Source organism: Cavia porcellus, unplaced genomic scaffold (genome assembly GCF_034190915.1).
Source record: "Cavia porcellus strain 051 isolate PalLab524CR breed Dunkin Hartley unplaced genomic scaffold, mCavPor4.1 scaffold_1, whole genome shotgun sequence".
NCBI lineage: Eukaryota > Metazoa > Chordata > Mammalia > Rodentia > Caviidae > Cavia > Cavia porcellus.
Genome location: NW_026947484.1, coordinates 31,697,109 through 31,716,987, shown reverse-complemented (window position 1 = coordinate 31,716,987; position 19,879 = coordinate 31,697,109). Strand labels below are relative to the sequence as shown.

Here is a 19,879-nt window from a genome sequence, read left to right as displayed (position 1 = left end):
CAGCACCTTTGGTGCGAAAAGAGAGTGATCAATTGGGAGACTATCAGTGCCAGCATGCATAGAGTGATAAGTTAACACACCACTGGGAATTTCTAGGGCCCACCAAGATACTTCACTTCTAATGTGCTAACAAGCTCATTTTTCTACCTCTTGCCTCTTCAGTTATTTTTTTTTCTCAGAAGAGCTTAGAAGTTGAGTGCATCAGGCATAATGAAAAGCTCTGTAGGAGGGAGAAGCAATAACCCCATTTTTCCCTTTTCAGCCAAATAGAAAATTAGTTTCTGGTAATACACAAAGGCCAGTATTTTTTGTACAAGGGGCACTGCTGTGAATCAAAGGACTCTATTAACTGCAGAAAATTCGGCAGCTGTGAATCTCCCCCAATGAAAAAAAGTACTTTCCAACAAGTTGTGAGATATGTGGTATTATTTAGATTGAACCATCAGTTTCATCCTCTTCCATTTATAACCATATATAACCTCCTTTAAAAAAAAGTGCTATATTACTTTCCTATGTATATTGGACTAAAAAAATGACCACTTTATCCTTCTATAAAATCCTTACCACCAATCATTTTAATATAACATCTTGTTCTGTTGCTACCCATTTCAGAAGTGAAATTCTTTTGAACTTTAACACCAGTATATGAAATTAAAATGATGAATTGTAAGGATTTGGAATTCGGGGCTGGGGATTTAGCTCAGTGGCATAAGCACCTGCCTTGCAAGCAGGCGGTCGTGAGTTCGATCCTTGGTACCGATAAAAATGAAAAAGACAAAAAAAAAAAAAAAAAAAAAAAAGGATTTGGAATTCAAGCTATTCAATATTTGATGCATAAAATAAATTGTAATACAAAAAGTACACACATAATTTTAAAAGCAAAGATATCAGAATCAAAGGCAAATTTATAACGAATATGTTATAGTCTTACCTTTAACTCTTAGGCTTTTCCCTCTAACTCAACTAACTTTTATAAATGTAACTGCCCATAGTATCTCCAATTGAATTAAGTTTAAATTGTCTTCCTCTTATTTATTTTTCTTAGTCTGAGTTGTAAACTTAGTGTACAATTTCTATTGCAATTATAGAGCTATAATAATTAAGTGGCAGTATTTTAAAGATGAGGAGTTTTGAGAAGAAAATATTAAAATGGGTTTTAGAAAAAAAATCACTGGCAAATGAAGAACCAATAGACTTTTTATTATCCTTATTTAAATGTGTTACATACATTTTTATTATCCTTATTTAAATGTCAACATGGCACACTGAGTACAGCAGGAAAACTTTTAAAAGTTGTAGAAGAAAGGTTAACTGATTTCTCAGTTCAGGAACTATATGACATGAAGTCAGCATGTGAGTTTTTCCTGATAATTGTATGTTGCTGCCTGCTGCTCTACATTTTGACAGCCATTTCCATAGTTGCTTTCTTGAACAACAGAAATATTCTCTCTCTCTTTCTCGCCCTCTCTGTGCTAACAGCACAATCAGACCTGCTGAAACAGGAAGCCTGGAGTGGGTTGTTCGAAAGCAACAACACTTAAAGATACTGGTTGCTTGTCAATAATATCAGAGAAGAAAATGTGGTGAAAAGGAAGTACAGTATTTTTCTGTCAGTGTCAGTGCCCTGTAGATGCTTTGTTAGACAGTATTTAGGAGTCCTGTGGACTCTTTGCAAATAGTCCTGCTTGTTTCAGTGTTATAATTGACTGGGTATTTTTTCCTGACATACAGATTCAGCTATGGAGTAACCACATGGAGTTATTCAAGGATTATAACAACAGTAGTCTCCCATTCAAAATGAGAACAATTGTTCAGAAAATGCAGGGATTTTTAGAAAATGAAGAAGATATGCAGGAATTTTGTACAATAAGTTTTTACAAATGAAAAATACAGAATTTTGGACAAAATATTTTAAGCAGCCTCATAATATTTATCATGCAGCTTTGAGAGTAAATCTGCTGTTGGAAGCTGATTAACAAGAGGAGCCTGGGCTGACCTGATAACTGTTGAACTCTTTCTCAAGTAAACTGTTCTATCTTTCAAAACTTTAGCATTATAATTATTTTCTAATAAATGTGTCCCTGTTAAGCTATCATTTATAGTGGTATCACGAGTAAACTTCTTTAAAAAGTATTTTTAGCTTTAAATAGGCATACTGTTAATCATATGTAAAAATGATTAGTGAATGATGTATCAAGAAATAATGTTCTGGCAACCATAATACACCTTTTTACTGAGATCCGTTTATTTCCAATGTAAGCTACATTTAAGTTCAACCTTAACAGAAGGAAATCAGCTATGAGGAGAGAGCACGTTACCTGCAAACAATTGTTCAGCACCATTTAGAACCAACAACATTTGAAGATTTTGCAGCACAGGTTTTTTCTCCAGCTCCCTACCATCATTTACCTTCTGATGCCGGTAAGATAAAAAGCAAGTATTAGTTACTTGTGATTGCAACTTGAAATGCAGTACCCTTTTGTTCTAAAAACTTGCTTGAATAAAATTCTGATTGCTGAAATATAAATAACTATTTGAATTTGGCCTGTAAATTTGATTTATGGTTTCTTTTACCCAAACACGGTTCCTTAAAAAGCCAACAATCTTTATAAAAATACATGTACCACATTTTATCTGAACTACTAATGCCCCTGTGTCTCTTGAAATTGTTACTGAAGTATCTGAGAAAGAAACAGAAGTTGAGCATGCACTCTCAACTTTAGAAGATCAAATTTTATGGCCAAGAATATTCATTCTCCCTCATATTCTCTCTCTCTCTCTCTCTCTCTCTCTCTCTCTCTCTCTGTCTCTGGTCTTTCAAAAAAGCTAGTCTACATTTACAAGTAATTAATGTATTATGTTATATTTAAAGATTAAGAGGGTACTGCATTAATACAATAACTAATTTTGAAGAAATCATTAAGAAAATAAATGACTCATGGCCTTCCTATTCTGTAATATCTTGCACTCCTTATGATTGTTTCATTTATTTTCCCTCTTTAGATCATTAAATATCAGTTCTGTTTATCTGAAGGTAAGACAAAGTGTCAACCAAAATACTCCTCTGTTCTTTTCTCATTTCCTTTTTTAAAATTAGCAAGCTCTCACCTTGTAACACAAGACAGTAAACAAATTTAACACTGCCCTGGTTCATACTAAACATTTCAGAAATTGTCACTAAATTTTTTTTTTTTAGAATTATACTAACCCAGGTCTGCATGAAACACTAACGTGGTTTGGTGATTAAAATAACTAATAATAGAACCCCTTGGCTGAAACTAGTTACAGTTTGTTATATTGACCTTTTATTGTTGTTTGTTTCTCAGCATGAAAGAATAGTACCATTGAACTGAAGTAGTGTGTCTTTGTATTTTGTAATGTGTTGCGTTGCTATTGAATATCTCACTAAATGGTTACTCTCCATGCGCCTTGCACTGTACCAGGCACCTGAAATACAAAGATGACTGTTCTAATGGTGTTCAAAGGGAAGCAGGAAAAGAATATGAAATTAATCATAAGAAACCTGTAAATTCTTTTTATGTTAAATAAGTTTTCTTTGTATTAAATACATTTAAAAGACATAGCATTCCTTTTTTAACTTAATCTTTTCTGGAAAGAAATTACTATAATTCTCAATTGAAGTTTAGTTAATAAAATTAAAGATTCCGTTCCTGTCATAATTGATTTGCCACTAGAAAAATAATTTTACCAAAAAACTTAGATCTCTTTCCATTAATAAAAAGACCTGGGGCTGGAGATTTAGCTCAGCGGCATAAGCGCCTGCCCTGCAAGCAGGCAGTCGTGAGTTCGATCCCCGGTACCGATAAAAAGGAAAAAGACAAAAAAAAAAAAAAAACCTGACAAAGAGAAAAATCATATCAGACTATGTTGAATCTTTTGAAAATGAAATAAAGTGTAGGATTTGCTTTAATGGATTGATGCCATCTAAAACTCAGCTTGGCATTAACAGGAGAAGGTAAAAGATACTGAAAGTAAACTTATGACCAGCAAAAACAAACTAAGTACACTTGCCAATTCATTGTTTAACAAAGGATTTCTGATAACATGTCAGACTATTAAAAATAATTAATACTTATCAAGTCATAAATTTCACAGTTGAAAAGTACATTAGTGTTTTTAGGCAACCTTTGGACTAACTTTTCCCCTTAGATTTATAAAGGCTGCTCATTTTTAATGTTGGGATTGTTTACCAGCTGGAGCCTTTCATATTTGTCACCTAAATGTTATTTTCATATTTTGCTTACTATCCTGCGCTTAACCAGGTAAACAATGTGGGAAGTAAGTTACATTTTCACATTCTGAGACATTAAATAAAGGGTGCTATAGCGACCAAGTCAAAGCTATGTTGACTTCTTTTTTAATGTATTACTGTTCTTATTAATAAGTTGTTTGAAACAACACTTATACTCTTATTACTAGTTATTTAAGTATTATTAATGGTCTTACTTAGGTAATAATAAAAATATGAATTTGAACATAAACCTAATATTGTAGTCCTTAAAAATGTTTTTGCCTTCAGGATCCATTCAAGATATGCATTCTAAAGTATTTTTGCCTGTAAACAATGGTAGCAATATTACTGAATACATTTATGTAAGTTTTTCATAGACTTTAATAGTTACAACAAACAATTTTTATCACAGAGGCCCTCAGTTCAACACAATAAAATAAAAACGAAATATATACTTCTACAGTAGCAAAGGCATTATAGTACCTGAATAGTCTTTTTTTCTTCCATTAATTTCACATATTGCCTTGTACCACTACATATAGAATGTTCTTTAACATTTTAAGTTAGAGGGAGAGAAAGACATGAAATAAGCCATATAATAGCAAATTAAACCTGACTTCTAGTTTGCAAAAATGGTACAATATTATAAAGTTTACTGGGTTCATTTTTCTTAAAGCATACAATAAAATTTGTTTGCCACATTGAGGAATTGAATTTATACTTGCAATTGAGAATCAACTGTAGATATCACATATACGCTATGCATATAAAATAATACTAATCTGTACTAGTGCAGTAATTCGAAATTAAGTTTTAAAGAAACACCAGCATAAAAATAGAAATATCAGCATGATGATCATAGTCTCTCTAACCATCCCTATATATACTTCTATTCTTTGGCATAGTATAGAAAAATATTATTTGGGGAAGCTTGGGAAATAGCTCAGCAGTAGAGTGCATATTTCACATGTTCAAAGCCCTGGCTTCAGTCCTGAGCAAAAAAACATAAACTGTAAATTTTTTTCTTATTTTGATTCAAGATGATCTAAAACTCACTTCCTAGTTAATATTAATACTTCCTGGTTGGTACTGAGGTACCAGCCGTGATAATATATAAATTGACTTGAAAGATTTTGGTATATCATAATTGATTCATATATTTCATAATTATATTTTCTCAAATGTACTGTCTGTGGCAGTAGACTGATACTTAAGGGAAATTATTTTTATCCCTAAGGTCATTGAGGGAAATGTTGTGATGTCACACTTTGTTGATCTTCTATAACTACATTAAAATATTATTAGATTTTTCTTGTCCTTTTTTAAAAAAACTACAGAAAAAAAATCCCTTTATCTTTGTCAAGCATAAATGTGGAAAATGTCAAATGTTTTAGTGATTGTTTTCTTGAGTTTTTTGTATATTTGTAACACATCTTGTACGCATGAAGCCAAATAACTTTTTTTTCTGGCCAGGTAACAGTAGTTCAGAAATGTTTGTATCTGGCTGGGCATGGTAGCACATGCCTATAATCCCAGCACTTGGGAGGCTGATACAGGAGGATTGCTGCTAGTTCAAGGCATGCTTGGGCTACAGAGTAAGTTCAAGGCCAGCCTGAACTGCATAGCAAAACCCTGTCTCAAAAAGAAACAAGAAATGTTTATATCTTTCTCAAATGTTGCATTGTCTTTCAACATTGTTGTGGGGAGTGTTTTATTTTTTAATCATAAAAAAATTATAGAATGTCAACAAGCAGTTGGAGTCAGTTTTACTGAAAGTATACAGTAAAGATTAGTGGTTTGTGTTTTTCAATTTCAGTATTAAAATCACTAGAATAACATAATTTTTGATATTATATAATTTTTAGTGTAGCAGCCAAAAATATTTTTGAAATCCTATTATTTAGTACATCTAAAATTATCTCTAATAATCTAAGCCAGGAGATACCTTTCCATGGGTTGCTTTTCAATAGATTAGAGGTTTCAGTTCCTTACCAATTAGAGTTTGCTGTTTCAGTCTCCCTTCTCCTTCTCTCTCTTTTCTTTTTATATACACAAACACATACATAAATATATACACTCATGTATGTATATCTGTACAAATAGAGCACTTCTGTAGGTACCTTTAGAAATAAGTTTCTGCTGAAAGAAATGTTATGGCTGAGGCATAAGGACCACAAATTTAAGTCCAGCCTGCACATTTAGCAGTTTTAACAAGGCCCTGTCTCAAAATAAAAAATGGAACAAAAGCCTGGGGATATAGTTCATTGCAAAGGCCTTGGGTTTAATTCCCAGTACCACAGGAAAGAAAAAGGGAAAAAAGAAAATGTTTTAAAACTAATGATTTAAAATAGTGTATATGCTGTCAAAAGCGGAAGTGACTTAGAGTAACCATAAATACGTAGGGTAGCATCCAATCTACCTTCATTCTAACCTCAGCCTTGCGGTTATTTTGCAAAATTAGCATTATCATATAGATAGGAAATGATTATCAGATCTATCTATCTGAATATTTCAGTAGAATGGATCGTCCAACTTTTGCTATTGCTTTAGGTATCTTTTTTTTTTTTTTAACTCAGTGTCCTTTGAAAGTTATTTTAACCTCTCCTCTTCTTTCCAGGCTATGAAATGATCTAAAAGAAAATAATTTAGCTCGGAAATAGTTATTTTATAAATATCCTAAGTATTATTGGTAAATACCAATAGGAAAATCAGTTTCCTTTAATATGTAATGTAGGCTATAAATGCATTTAATATGTTTTTAAAAGCAGATTCTTACTCATGCTTAACACTGTATTAGCTTGGAGATAGAGGCACCTAAATGCATTCTGTTTAGTGCTTTGACCTTAGAAATTTGGCTTACATGTTGTTGACTAACAGGCAAATAATACTGATCATAAATAACATCTATTAACCTTCTATGACAGTAATTACTAGGTTCAGTTCCCATAGAAAGTATTCATTCAGATGTGAATTTTTTGTAATGAAAATGATAAAATAATAACTGAGCAGTTAGAGTGTCAGGTACTATGCTAAATACTGTATATGTACTACCTTTTTAATCTTCATGGCAATTCTTTGAAATTATTTTTTAAGAAAAATACCCAGGATCATGTGATAGTCAGTAAAGCTAGTATTCCAGCCTAGACTTGTCTAACTTCAGAGTACATAATCTTAACTATTACAATTACCTGTTAGCTTAAGTATATTCATTTCCTTGATGTTGTTGATCGGGGGGAAAAGAGATAGCTCAATAGCCTGTCATATTTGCAAATTAAAAGATGTTAGACTTTTTTTTATTTTGAGGGTTCTGCCTTTCCTACCCATTGAAAAATGTTTTTAATAGCTTTAAGATTGTCAGAGGAGAAATCTGGGCTTTGCAATCATATTTCTCTGGACATAAATCATAGTCCTGCCATTTGTTATCCACATGAACTTAATGTGTCCTACACCCAGTTTTCTCATTTGTAAAAGGGTGAAATATAATGAGCTTAACTTGATTCGTTCTAAGTATGTGGTAATAATAGTCTTGAATATCTTAAAATGAAACTACTTATTTACCTATATTTCTGTGCTATTTCATTTTAAGTTGTATGTTTTATGACATGTATTACTGTACCTATGCTAATTTTAATCAGTTATCAACTCCTTTAACAATGTTATTTGAGTAATTTTGACCTTTAATATAAAGTTACATTTTATAGGACTACCAACATAAAAGAGAACAAATTCTTTTTTTGAAAACTAAACCTAAGGATGTGTTGCACTCTCCACATTTGAATAGGTGATCTTTTTCCTCAGAAATATTTTTAATTTCTATTTCTTTCTGATTTTTATCTATTCTTATTTAAATTCTGTTAAATTTTGCTCTTTATTAACACATGCCAAGATCTTTGCATTTGTGGTCATTAATTCCTACAACTTTGCAAAATAATTGTCTCTATTTTACAAATAAAATGTCTGAGGTTAGTTAATAAAGTGACAGACTTGGTATATAATTTACAACTATCGGTTCATGCTTACGTTCTAACATTCACATTCTTTCTTAGGTCAGTATGATAACATTGCTTTCAAAGTTACAATATTATAAAAGATTTAACCAGTAAGTTTAGTACTTTTAAATTGGTCCTGCTTGTCGTGAAGCAGCACAAAAAATCCATTGAGTTTCTTTTCATAGTGTAGGTATAGCTACCTAAAGTCATACTCATTTTGTTATTTGTAGTAGTGTATATTGTAATCAATATACAACATCAATCAGTTTATTATACTATCAGTTTATAATCATAGTGTCTGTGAGTGTAACATAATCACAATACAGATATTTTTAAAAATTTTTCTTGAGGATATGTTAATAGTAGAAGTAATTTAAAAGTAATTAAATGAATCAGCATTGGTTGGTAGTAAAAATCAGTAGTTGGTTGACGTCTATCTACATATTTATAGAATTTGGATATATTGAGTATCACACAGCATTTGCTAAAACATGAATAAGTACTGGTAACTGCACTATATGCTATGAAAAGTCTGCTTTAACTCTTAGTTCACTGAAGGCGGGATTTCATTCAGGCAATAAGGGAGAGGTGGAGGAGTTGCTGTTCTGTTTTTTAAGTGATAAAGGCATCTGAAGAGGAACTATATTTACTGTTACTGTTAAAAGTAGTGAGAAAAAGATTTTAGGAATAGGTATAGTTAAAAAAAATTAGAATAGAAATAGAAATAGCTGTGAAGTAAACTTTCAGAGAGGTTTGTTTCTGTGAAGAATTGAGTGAGGAAAATATTTTCGTGAGTTTGGTATGTTCTAAAGCAGTTCGTTTAGTAAATTTTTCTACGATGGTGGAAATGTTATTTATCTGCTTTGTCCAATATGGTGACAACTAATCACAGGTGGCTTTGGAACACTTGACATGTAACTAATATTTGGTACCAGGGAACTGAATTTTTATTTAGTTTAAATTACATTTAATGTACATTTAATGTGACTTTTGCGTCATAGTTGACAGGATATCTCTAGATATTTTCTGAGTGCCACCAATACAATGAATGCTTTAAAAAGTACATGTTTATAGGATCTCTCACAGACTTTTTTCTTGTTTTCTTTTTTCCTATTTGAACTTGTTTTATTAGTTGGTAAGTATAATATTTGAATGGAAAAAGTACTGACAGTTGTGAAACTTCATCGCCCTAACTCATTGCATGCCCAATTATATTTCACAATAAAAACCTGGTCACTCTCTTCTCTGTTCCTCAGTTAACACCTGTAGAATTCTGCACTACGACTCTCATATCTGTTGTCTATCTTCTCTTTTTGTTTTCTCACTTCTGCTCGCTACTCCATTTCTTCATTTACATCAAAGAAAGAAATGCAGTGATAGTTCTCTTCCTCCCAAAACCTCCGCTAGAAACCATTGGTCGTCTCAAGGTAAAGAGCCATGGGAAGGCCTCTCCCAATGGCCGGAATATTACACGTTAGCAAAAAAGCGTGGGCTACTGCTCTTCACCTTCCTTTTACTACCCATCTGCAGGGCTTCCCTAAATAGGCCATTGATTTATATTCTGTAAATTTTTCAGTATTCACCAATTCAGATCTTTAAGAAGAGTAAAACTGAACTAAAACTATATTTTCTCCTTTTATTTAGAAGGCCAGTGTCATTGCGATTAGAAAAGAAAATGTTAGAGAAGTTACTGTGAGGAAGATAGTTGACATGGATTATACATGACAAAACATGGCGAGACATATATTTGTTTTTAATTGTAACCTTTGGCCTTAAAAACACTGAATATTCTGTACAGATATATGTGAACACTGGAAGAAAGCCTCTTTAATGAGTGGTACTGGAAAACCTGGCTTTCCACATACAGAAGACTTAGATACATTTTAATTTAGATATCCCATGAGTTCTGCACTTCACTGAGCATTTTTTGTCAGTTGTTTCCCAAAAATCTCCCTCCATTTTTTCATGTACTTAAACCCAGAAAAAAATATGGATTAACATACCTTGAAATATATAGAAACAATTTAAATTTTGTTTTATTTGTAGAGGTTTTTTTTCTGAAGGATTTTTCTTAATGTCTTGTTCATTTACTCATAGATCCTACTATATGCACGGTCCTGTATTGTTTATTGTAGTCATAATTCATAAAGACGGAGTTAAAAAATACTTTGTGACATAAAAGCTTTTCCTATTTGAATTTGTTTTGCTTGCTTTGATTTTTGTTTTAGTTTTGTTTTTTGAGACATGGTCTCACTATGTAGTTCAGGCTGATCTTGCACTATGGTAGTCCGGGCTTGCTTTGAACTGTAATTCTCCTGCCTCGGCCTCTTGAGTACTGGCATTACAGGTGTGCACCACCATGCCTGACTGCTTACTTTAAAATTCTTCATTTACTAGTTTTACTTGGTACCTACAGTGTTACTGCAGAACTTAATGAAGGTAAAAGCAAGCATTACTTATCTTTTTTAACATGACTTTATCTTTTTTGACTGATTTTTGTAACGAGAATTATGATCTTCTTCCCTCCTTTAAGAATTTATCTGCCCTCCTTTTAAAATCCAATTTAAATACCTAGCGTATATGATGGTCTCGTAAGTATTGAGTAGTTCTTTGGAACCTGTCTAGAACTGTTAGGTTCTGTTCTGTTCTGTTCTCTTCCAGTTTGAAGAACGAAGGCCCTTTTTTAATTATACCTTGAACCCTAGAGACAGAAACTGGTCTTTCTCACTAGCTTCTTGTGTTTTTTCCTGCATGCCAGAAGTGCTTTGGATCCCTATTCTTGCCCAAAGTCTTCGTTTACCATTGCTTTTTCCAGGGTTCTGGCTCTGGAGATGATGATTGGTGCTTTGTTGCTAACATGATAACATGAGCCACCAGATCACTGGGCTTTAATACATTAGCAGGCTACTGTACCCTAGAACATATGGGGCTTTTTCTCTCGAAAGACACTGATAAGGCTTGGGATCCTCACTCCAGATTAGTAATAGACAGCGTATTTTCTTATGGAATGAGAGGCTGGATGACTGTGGTAATGTTCTTGCTGTTTCTACAGGCTTCTACCCAGAGATTCTACCCAGTGAAGCTCCCACAGCAACGCAGGTAGATGGGGCTGACCTGGCCTCTCCAATGTCTCCTCGAACTAGCAAAAGCCGCATGTCCATGAAGCTGCGTCGTTCCTCTGGTTCAGCCAATAAATCCTAGGGAGACAAGCAGCTCAACGGTGTGATTTGCAGTAGCCACCTTAGCACGAACATAATGTTAACCCTTTCAGGCCTTCAGATCTGCCATACTGTGCATGTTCTTTCCTGTACATTTATTTGAGAAAACACTGGACTGAAATAATTTGTAACTTAATATTTTAGATTTGGTCTATTTATTCAGTTCATTTTTCCCCTACATTCCAAACTGCCATTTTTTGAGGGGGCTGAGTTTTATTCTATCTTACCTTTCTAGATATTTACATGTAAGTAATTTTACCTTTAATTTCATGATTAACATTGAGCCAAAATATAATTGGACAGATAGTCTCGTTTTATTTATTGTGTCCCATTGCAGCTTTATGGTTCAATAAATATATAATTTTTTTACAAATGTAAAATTAAACTTAAGCATTTGTAAAGTTAAAATTACAGATCTGTTAATAAACAGGATATGTACAGATTATTTATGTCACAAAAATAAAACATTCAAAATTAGATGGTCATTTAATATCTCAAATTCCAACTGAAATAATTTTAATTTTTTTTTCTTCTCAAGGCAATTCTCAAGGCATTTCTTGAATGTGTAGGTGATGCCATGTATATCAGATAATTAGCAAAATCACTGCTGAACTTTGGTTTCTGTTTAGCTTCCAGATAATTTTCTGTTGTTTTGCTTTAAGTGGTACCACCGTTAAATATTTCTGTTCTGAGATTGTGGCCCATTAACATTGGTTGATAGAACCTAGTATATCTCTATTCTTTCTTAAATACCAAAAATAAGGTGGTGAGGAGGAAAAAACTTTCCTGATATAAATATGTTGCTCAAACTATGTACATTATTTTAAAAGAAAAGGAAACATGACCCAGGAATCTAAGTTAAATCTAATATACTAAACTTGCATGTGCAAGTTGGTATACATCCCACCCTCCAGGAGCATTTTCCTCTAGTACATAAGCTGCTCACATTTTTAAAAATTGAGCATCTCCTAAGGAAATGTAGCATGACATCTGTACCAACTGCATGTGTAAATACATCATACTGGCAAACCATAGAATAAAAATTATGTATCATCCTTCATGTACTGTCTACAAATTTATAAAGGTGGGAAGGATAAAAAAAAAGATGACATGGTATTTAATAAAACAATAAAAATATTCTTACTATCACTTCCTGTCCATTATTTTCTTCTGTATTTTATAATTTTCACACTTAATAATCAGAGCTATATGAATAATCAGAGGTATATGACTATTGGTGACATATAAAGGATAAAATTAGGTTACCTTAGATAATTATGAAAACAAATTTAAATTCCCTTTTCAGGATACCCTCCAACGTACTTTTCAAGATACTACCACAGCTTTTGAAAACATAAGAAATTTTATACCTTCACCAGTGCTGGCCAAAAACTTCACCCAGGGCAGGATTAAAACATCAGTTTATCTTAGCTATATGTTTGCCTGATATTTTACATTCCACATTGTTTTATAATATACTTTCAGAAATAAAACTCGCCAATTTTTCTAAAACGGTTTTTCAGAGTTCCTGTGTACTTTTTTGCCATTATAATTAAAACTAAAGTTCCAGTTAATAAATGGGTAAAGAAGTCCCTGGAAACAAGATTAAACATTATAGACAATTTCCCACCACTCAGAAATACAAAGAAGGAAATTCAAATTTAACTGCTTACATATTTCTAAGGTATATTCACTTTATTTTAAATAAGCATCTTAGTGGACAACTAATAGGTCACAAAATGGGCTGAAAATACCAACGTGAAATACTGAAATTAGTACCATTAAGATTTTTGTCATTTTCAAATAACACTATTCAGTAACTTTTTACAGAAAATATTTAACATTTCTCTTTGTGGGAGAATTATCTTTCTAAAGTTAACATATACTGCTTTTTGGAACTTAAGTCTGTGCTACTATACTTCAAAGGAAAACTTCTTATTGCATATCTGCACTTACATTTATTTGCAAAATATATCTCCTGCCTTTGTATGCTAAAGTGATCCTAAGATTCTAAGAGGCATTAGAATCACTGGCATTGGGGAGATAAGAAACGTGGCTTTGAAAATACACCATGTTCAGCCAACTCTTAAGACAAATACAGAACAAAAAGCAGTCTATAGTACATTTATTTGGTGGTACGCGTCTTACAGATCCAAGCTATCTGTCAAGCAATGTTCGGCCAGTGCCCCAAACTCAGTATGAAGAGAATGGGTACAGAGTACACTGAATACAGTTTACAAAAAGAAATTCAAAAGTTTCTGCTAGAAAGAAAATACTGAATATTGAGGGAATTGCCATTCAATTCCATGTATTACAGGTATTAACATCTTGAAAAGCTGAACATAATTTCATACATAATACACAGTATGAGATTTACAACAAACATTAAATAATACGGGGTGAAACCTTTAAAACAGATTTAAGGAAAAAAATTAGTATTTCTAAAAAGCTATGTAAACAGATTTAAAGTAGCTCTTCCTGAATACTGCACACAAAATAGCCAAAGGTAAGACTTTGGAGGGTGGCTCCTTCCAGTAAAATAACACCCTCCCTGTCCAAAAACTAATGTAAGAATCGACTATAACATTTCATTAAAATGTTTGAGGGAAAATTCTCATACCCTCAAGAATAGCAAACATCTTTTTAAATTCCCTGCCCATGGACACAGGACTTGAGTCTTTTCCCCCCTGTAAGTTTGGCACCAACCACATAACTTTAAATTCACAGAATATACAATGCAAGATATCTGACCCTATTGAGACAGAAACTACATAGGCGCCTGTGATGGCAAGAGAAAACAACAAAATGTGACTACCACTTTTGGTAGCCAGAACCTTTGTAGACACTGAGACATGCACGCATTCACTGTGACTTTCCATAGGAATTACAAATCATATAGGATTCGTTAGGGTCTCCAGAGTTTTGAGGGGGGAAATCCTATTTTAGTGGGGAAAGTGAAAGGGGTTTTACAGCTGAGAGTCTTCGACCATGAATGGTTATGGCATATACGTACCTGGTCTCCCCTGGTGGGACACTGACTATTAGGAGAGTTTTAGGAGGGGAAAACATGGCAAAGAAAAAGTAAAACTTGCAAGTTGAACAAAGCCCCATAGAAGTTCCCATGATTCGTTTTCTCCGAGGCCAGCCTTGACAGCGTCCTGGTTTCTTGCACCTCAGCAGCCAGGCCGCAATGGCATCTGCAGCAACAATACTTGGCGGTTTTCTGAGGGGTGGCACTTATTGATGTGCCGGGTCAGTCCCGGGGAACTAAAAAAAGTGGACGGGCAGTGCTTGCAGGAGAAAATTTGCTGCGCACTTCCGTCAGATGCCCCTCCAGGGCCCGGGGCTTCGGGAGGAGCCCCAGACAGAGCAGGCAGAAGCAGCTCCTCGCGGACAGCGTGCCACAGCCGGTGCTTCTCTCTGATATCTGCGGACGGGAAGTGCGCCCCACACAAGGGGCAGGCGAAGGCGAGTGGGGCCCTGCGGTCAGAGCCAAAGCCGGGGCCCAGTGCGCGAGCCGAACCTGCCTCATGAGTGCCCAGGTGTTTGCGCAGGTAGGCTTGGCGACGGAACTTTTTGTGGCAATACGGGCACACGAAGATTTCGGATCCCCCGCCACCACTGGCACTACCTGCCCCAGGCACCCGACGCCCCAACACTCCCTCGGTGAAAGGAGCCGGAGGCACGGATAGCTGCTCTAAGGCTGGTAGCCCCGAGAGGCCTAGGCGTGGGTCGCTGTCCTGGTGCTGATCCTCCCTGGAGCTGTCCTTCGCCTGCAAGTGCTGATCCTCAGTCCGCTCGGCCCGGCTATTCTCCTTTCCTTCGGCCAGGAAAGGCGCCATGGAGCCAGAATCTGGGGAGGACGAAGACGACGGGGGCGGCTTCCCGTCGGCGGAGGAGACTGTACTTGCAGCTTGCGGACGTGGCTTGTGCCAGCGGCGATGGGAGGCGAGGTTCGCTGGGCAGCTGAAGACCTTGTCGCACTCGGGGCAGCGGTACTCGACGCGCACGATGCGGGAGCAGCGGTGCTGGGCGAGCGCAAAGGGGTCCGCGTACTGCTCCTTGCACAGCTGGCAGATGAACTCCCCCAGCGGCGTGCGGCTGCCCGCCAGGGCCCGGGACGGCGCCCCCGGCTCCTCCTCCTTGATCTTCAGGCCCAGGACCGGGGACGTGGTCACCTCGTCGGCAAAGCTCAGCTTCCTCATGGCCTTTGGCTTCTTGATGCCCGCAGCCGCTGGTCCAGGCGGGCAGCCCGCAGGCAGCTTGACGCGGCGCTCGCCGGCCGCCGCCCGCTTTAAGCCGTGCAAGGCGGCCGGGAGGAGTGCGGGCTCCGGCTGGAGCGCGGGCTCCGGGAATGGCGCCCGGAGCGGCAGCAGGAATGACTCCGCTGGGGAAGGCGCCGCGGCCGGCGCCCCCGAGCAGAAGGTGGCCAGGGCGGCGGTGCCCCCGGGAAAGGACTCCGCGGACGCCGGCGAGCTGAGGCAGCGCTCCAGGAACGCGCGGCGGAGCTCAGCCCCCGCAGGCTTCGTGGGGCTGCGGCTGGGCCCCGGGCCCTCCGAGTTCTCGGCCCTCCACTCCAGGCCTTCCCGCCCGCCCGCCCCCGGGCTCACCCCCGCAGCCCGACAGGGCAATCCAGACAGTTCCTGAGCTGTCTCCGCCGTCCGCCCCTCGGCGTGGGGATTCGCGCGCTCTGCACCCGGCAGGGAGGCGCTGGGAACCTCGGCGGGAGCGGGAGGCGCCACCTGGGGCCCCAGTGGAGGTAGGACCCGCTCGGCGTGGCGCACTCGGTAAGAGCCGCCCGTCCGTTTAGTTCGCTTCACCAGGAAGCCCCTCGGCATTGTGGAGTCAAGAGCGCTCGGGTGCCTTGAACTGGGGGGGGGGGGGGGGGGTGCGAGGGCTGGGATCGGGCGAGGGCTAGGAGCGGACAAGCCCCGAAGCTGCACGGGCTTCGCCGCGGCGGGCATGCCGGGGCTCACTTTATAGCTGAGACGCCGGCCCGACCGCCTGCGGACCGCATCGGCCAATCAGGAGTGGGAGCGGGTGCTGGGGGCGGGGCTTCAGTCGGCGGGCTCACTCGGGGAACCCGCGCGGTGTCCCTGTCCACCCCGCCCCACGTCGGCCGCGCGACGCCGCGGGAAGGTAAGGTCTCCGCGGCCGTCTGTGGGGAGCCGGGCGCAGCGGCGACTTCACGACACGCCCCGAGCATAACTGTGCAGATTCGACTCCCTGCCTCTTAATCACACGGGGAACCTAGGTTCAAACCTAGCCTGGCCCCTTGCCAGTCTGAAACCCTTAGGCCCGGGCTCTGTCTGTTGGCAAGCGGGCGGCGGCGGACACGGCAGCGCTCGTCAGCCGGGAACGGGTTAACGTCCGTGGCCGGCGCGGGGCTGAAAAGAGGCCGCAGCGGAGTGGCTGCGTCCCCGCCCTGCGCCTGCACTTGACGGCGGGACGCGGCCGCCATCTAGTATCGATCGTGTCGCGCGGCTGCGACGCCGCGAAGCTCCATCTGGAAAGAAGGGCTCTCGGCGGCGCGTGCGTGCCCGCCAAGCCTCTGAGCGCCGGCACCGCACGCCTGGGCCGGCCGCCGGGCCGATAAGTGCCCCCTCCCCGAGGGCCGCGCCAGTGGGGCGGGAAGGGATCTCATTTTCCGCGGCCCTCACGTAAAGTGGTTTCTCTGTTCACACTTTCCACTTGTGCTACCCGGAGACATGACTCAATGCCTGCCTGGCCTGTTTAGCATGGAGTAGATTGAGTGAGAAACGCTGCTGGCATCAGCATTACCTCTGCCTCCCTGTGCACCACGAGCGACACTTTGCAGAAGATGTGCTGCAGACCCGGCTCGACAGATTTTCCTCAGGCCCCCTGCCATGTGCTCCTCGCCGTCCAGGAAGTGGAAGAGGCCCGGAAATGCAGGCTGACGACGAAATAGACTGCTGATGGCCAAAGTGAAGTTCTCAAATCCACAACATAGGTAGGAACAGTGTGAGAACAGAAAAAAAAAAACTCTGTTCATGTAGCCTGACTAACCCAAAATATAGAAAAATACTCCAGGGGGTGTTTTTAAATACCGTGTAACAGATCTAGTCATCAATAAAACAGATTGTCTTCCCTCTCGTTAATGAAGTTGCTTTACATGGATGGCATTATTTGGAGAAAGGATCAGAAGTGATTATATATTAATCACTGCCTATGCAGTAAGCATTCTGCTTTAAGCAATATTTTCTCCACACACGAATGCAAGATATTATTATTCTCTTCTCAATGAGTGAATTGAGCCGGAAAAGTAGGTACAGTAACTGGCAAAAGTCACACAGACAGCCTAGATACAAACCCAGGTCTGTCTAATACCAGAGTTCAGACTCTTTCCACTATACCAAAGGCTTCAAATTATTTTTTCTTAATCATAACCCACAACAATAAGTATGTCCTATGTTACATACATATATAACTTCTGTCATATTTTCTACCATAGCCAGTATTTCTGATAGCTCTTCATTTTCCAATAACAATCTTTCTGGAAATTGGAGTAACTATATACAAAGAATTTTTTAAAAAATATGTATGGTGGGTTACACCATTTGTTCTTTTAATGAGACATCCAACATAAGAGCAAAGGTTTATGCACAGTGCTATTTGCCACACTGTAATTTGTAATTATAAATAATCAGAAATTACCTTGAATAAATCATGGTGTAACTATGCTATAAATGACTAGGTAAACATAGAAATCTAATTAAATGGGCAAGTATGTATATAATAACATTGAGCAAAAACAGAAAGTTGTAAAGTTGGCTATATATCTAAAAGCTCAGTTATAAAATGCATAAAACACTGTAAGGAAACCTACCACAATGTTGTAATATTAGAAATATTAAGTCTGTGTTGTTTTGGTTTTTAAAGTTTTTGTTAAGTATTCTGCAACAAATATATATAGTGTTACTCTGGTAATCACACACACACACACACACACACACACTATAAATCCTTTCTGGCCTTCAATTCTTTCTGGTGTTAAATGTGATAAACGCCCACCCCCCAGGACACCACAACACCAAATGGAGAATTGTACAGATAACTAGCATTCTCCAGGGCTGGCTGTTAGAAATATGGTGCTAGCAGAGAGGTGACAAGTCTCCATCATGCTGTCAGCTGTCATGCCATCAGCCTTCCAACTGAAGAACACCTTTCGGAAGAGATCAAGGATTGAAAGGGGGGAGAGAAGGAACTTTAGATACCTACTCTTACTCAACTATCAGCCTAGAGCAGTGGTGGCAAACCTGTGGCACAGGTGCTACAGCCAGCTGTTTGTGTCACTGAAATCTCTAAAAGGTTTACCTTCACTGGCCTAGATCGTCCTTCAAGATATGAGCACTTCTTTCTCAACTCTTTTTATTTATATGTGACAATAAACAGGACAGTGTCAGGCAAAATCATGAAGTCTTTATTTTATCAAATTTTCTCGACATTGAAAACTTTTCTCCCTTAAAACCCTCAGGAACTCTGTAATGTCTCCAATGTTTAGGTTTTATTGGTCTTATTCTGTACGGTTTTGTTCAATTTTATTATACCTAATGATATAGGCAATTCTTTTTAAGGTAGCAAGTGGCATTATGGTAACCATTGTTGATCACCTTGTGTTCTATTTTTACATCATGTACTATGTCCATTCTTTGTTTTGACTGACTGCTTTGTTTTGTCATATTTGGTTTTATTCTCTTCCAAAAAAATAAGAAGAACTATAGGAGTAATAAAACCCAAAATGTGTAAATGTTATTGTAAAAAAGAGAGGAAAAGAAAGTGCTCCAAAGGATACAACTGCAAGTGTGTTTAGGTGTGTAAGATGGATGACCATATTACTAAGTTTTTGTTGGATCATTGAACACAACTGTTTACAGTCTCACTGTTTGAATGTGCACTTTGTATGCTTTAATCCTGTAACTTGAACAACTATTTCTAAGATGACAATATGTAATCTATTAACTACTGATTTCTTACTGTTTATTTTTTTTATTCTGTATTATTTGTACCCTTTTACTGTTTTGTTTTTTTTAAAATAAAATTTTAAAAAAACGCTCAGGAACTTCATCAGCTATATTCTAACAAAACCCCACATACCCTGTATTATCTCTTAAACTATTTACACTTTGAGCTTTCTGTCTCTAATTGTGGAATAAGTTACTTTGATCTGAGTTCAGAAATTGAGATAATCAAAATTGGGATAACCGAAATTGGGAAATTTTCCAAAGAGAATGATTTCTTCTGGTCCTGAACTCATAGTGTATATAAAAAGGCTCAGATGACTTACTTTTTAATCACGTATCTAGAAGATTACTCGAGGAATTTATTTCTACTGTCACATCTATTTAGACACTTTCTTTAATAGGTTAACCCCAGTAGCAGCAACTAGAGGCCCGTGGTCC

At 38.1% G+C, this 19,879-nt stretch overlaps 2 protein-coding genes across 8 annotated transcripts in view; one reads left to right on the top strand and one right to left on the bottom strand.

Moving 5' to 3' along the window:
• Ralgapa1 (Ral GTPase activating protein catalytic subunit alpha 1) overlaps positions 1 to 12,608 on the top strand; it is a 240,660-nt gene extending 228,052 nt beyond the window's left edge. For 6 of the 7 annotated variants that reach the window (XM_063246661.1, XM_013154645.3, XM_063246664.1 and 3 more), the window contains 2 exons: positions 2,297 to 2,421; positions 11,294 to 12,608. In XM_063246661.1, the coding sequence (XP_063102731.1) occupies positions 2,297 to 2,421; positions 11,294 to 11,442 (274 nt within the window). In that variant the 3' untranslated portion in view covers positions 11,443 to 12,608. Of the gene's footprint in view, positions 1 to 2,296; positions 2,422 to 3,003; positions 3,035 to 11,293 lie in introns of all 7 variants that reach the window. The other variant, XM_013154647.3, reaches the window with a different exon arrangement.
• A 960-nt stretch (positions 12,609 to 13,568) lies between these two features.
• On the bottom strand, positions 13,569 to 16,297 carry Insm2 (INSM transcriptional repressor 2). The gene has a single exon (XM_063246667.1). It carries the CDS (start codon positions 16,295 to 16,297, stop codon positions 14,633 to 14,635), a length of 1,665 nt encoding a protein of 554 aa, XP_063102737.1. The 3' UTR covers positions 13,569 to 14,632.
• Positions 16,298 to 19,879: the final 3,582 nt, after the last annotated feature.

Coding starts and splice junctions, on each gene's coding strand:
- Insm2 (XM_063246667.1), bottom strand. CDS start 16,297: ATGCCGAGGGGCTTCCTGGTGAAGCGAACTAAACGGACGGGCGGCTCT.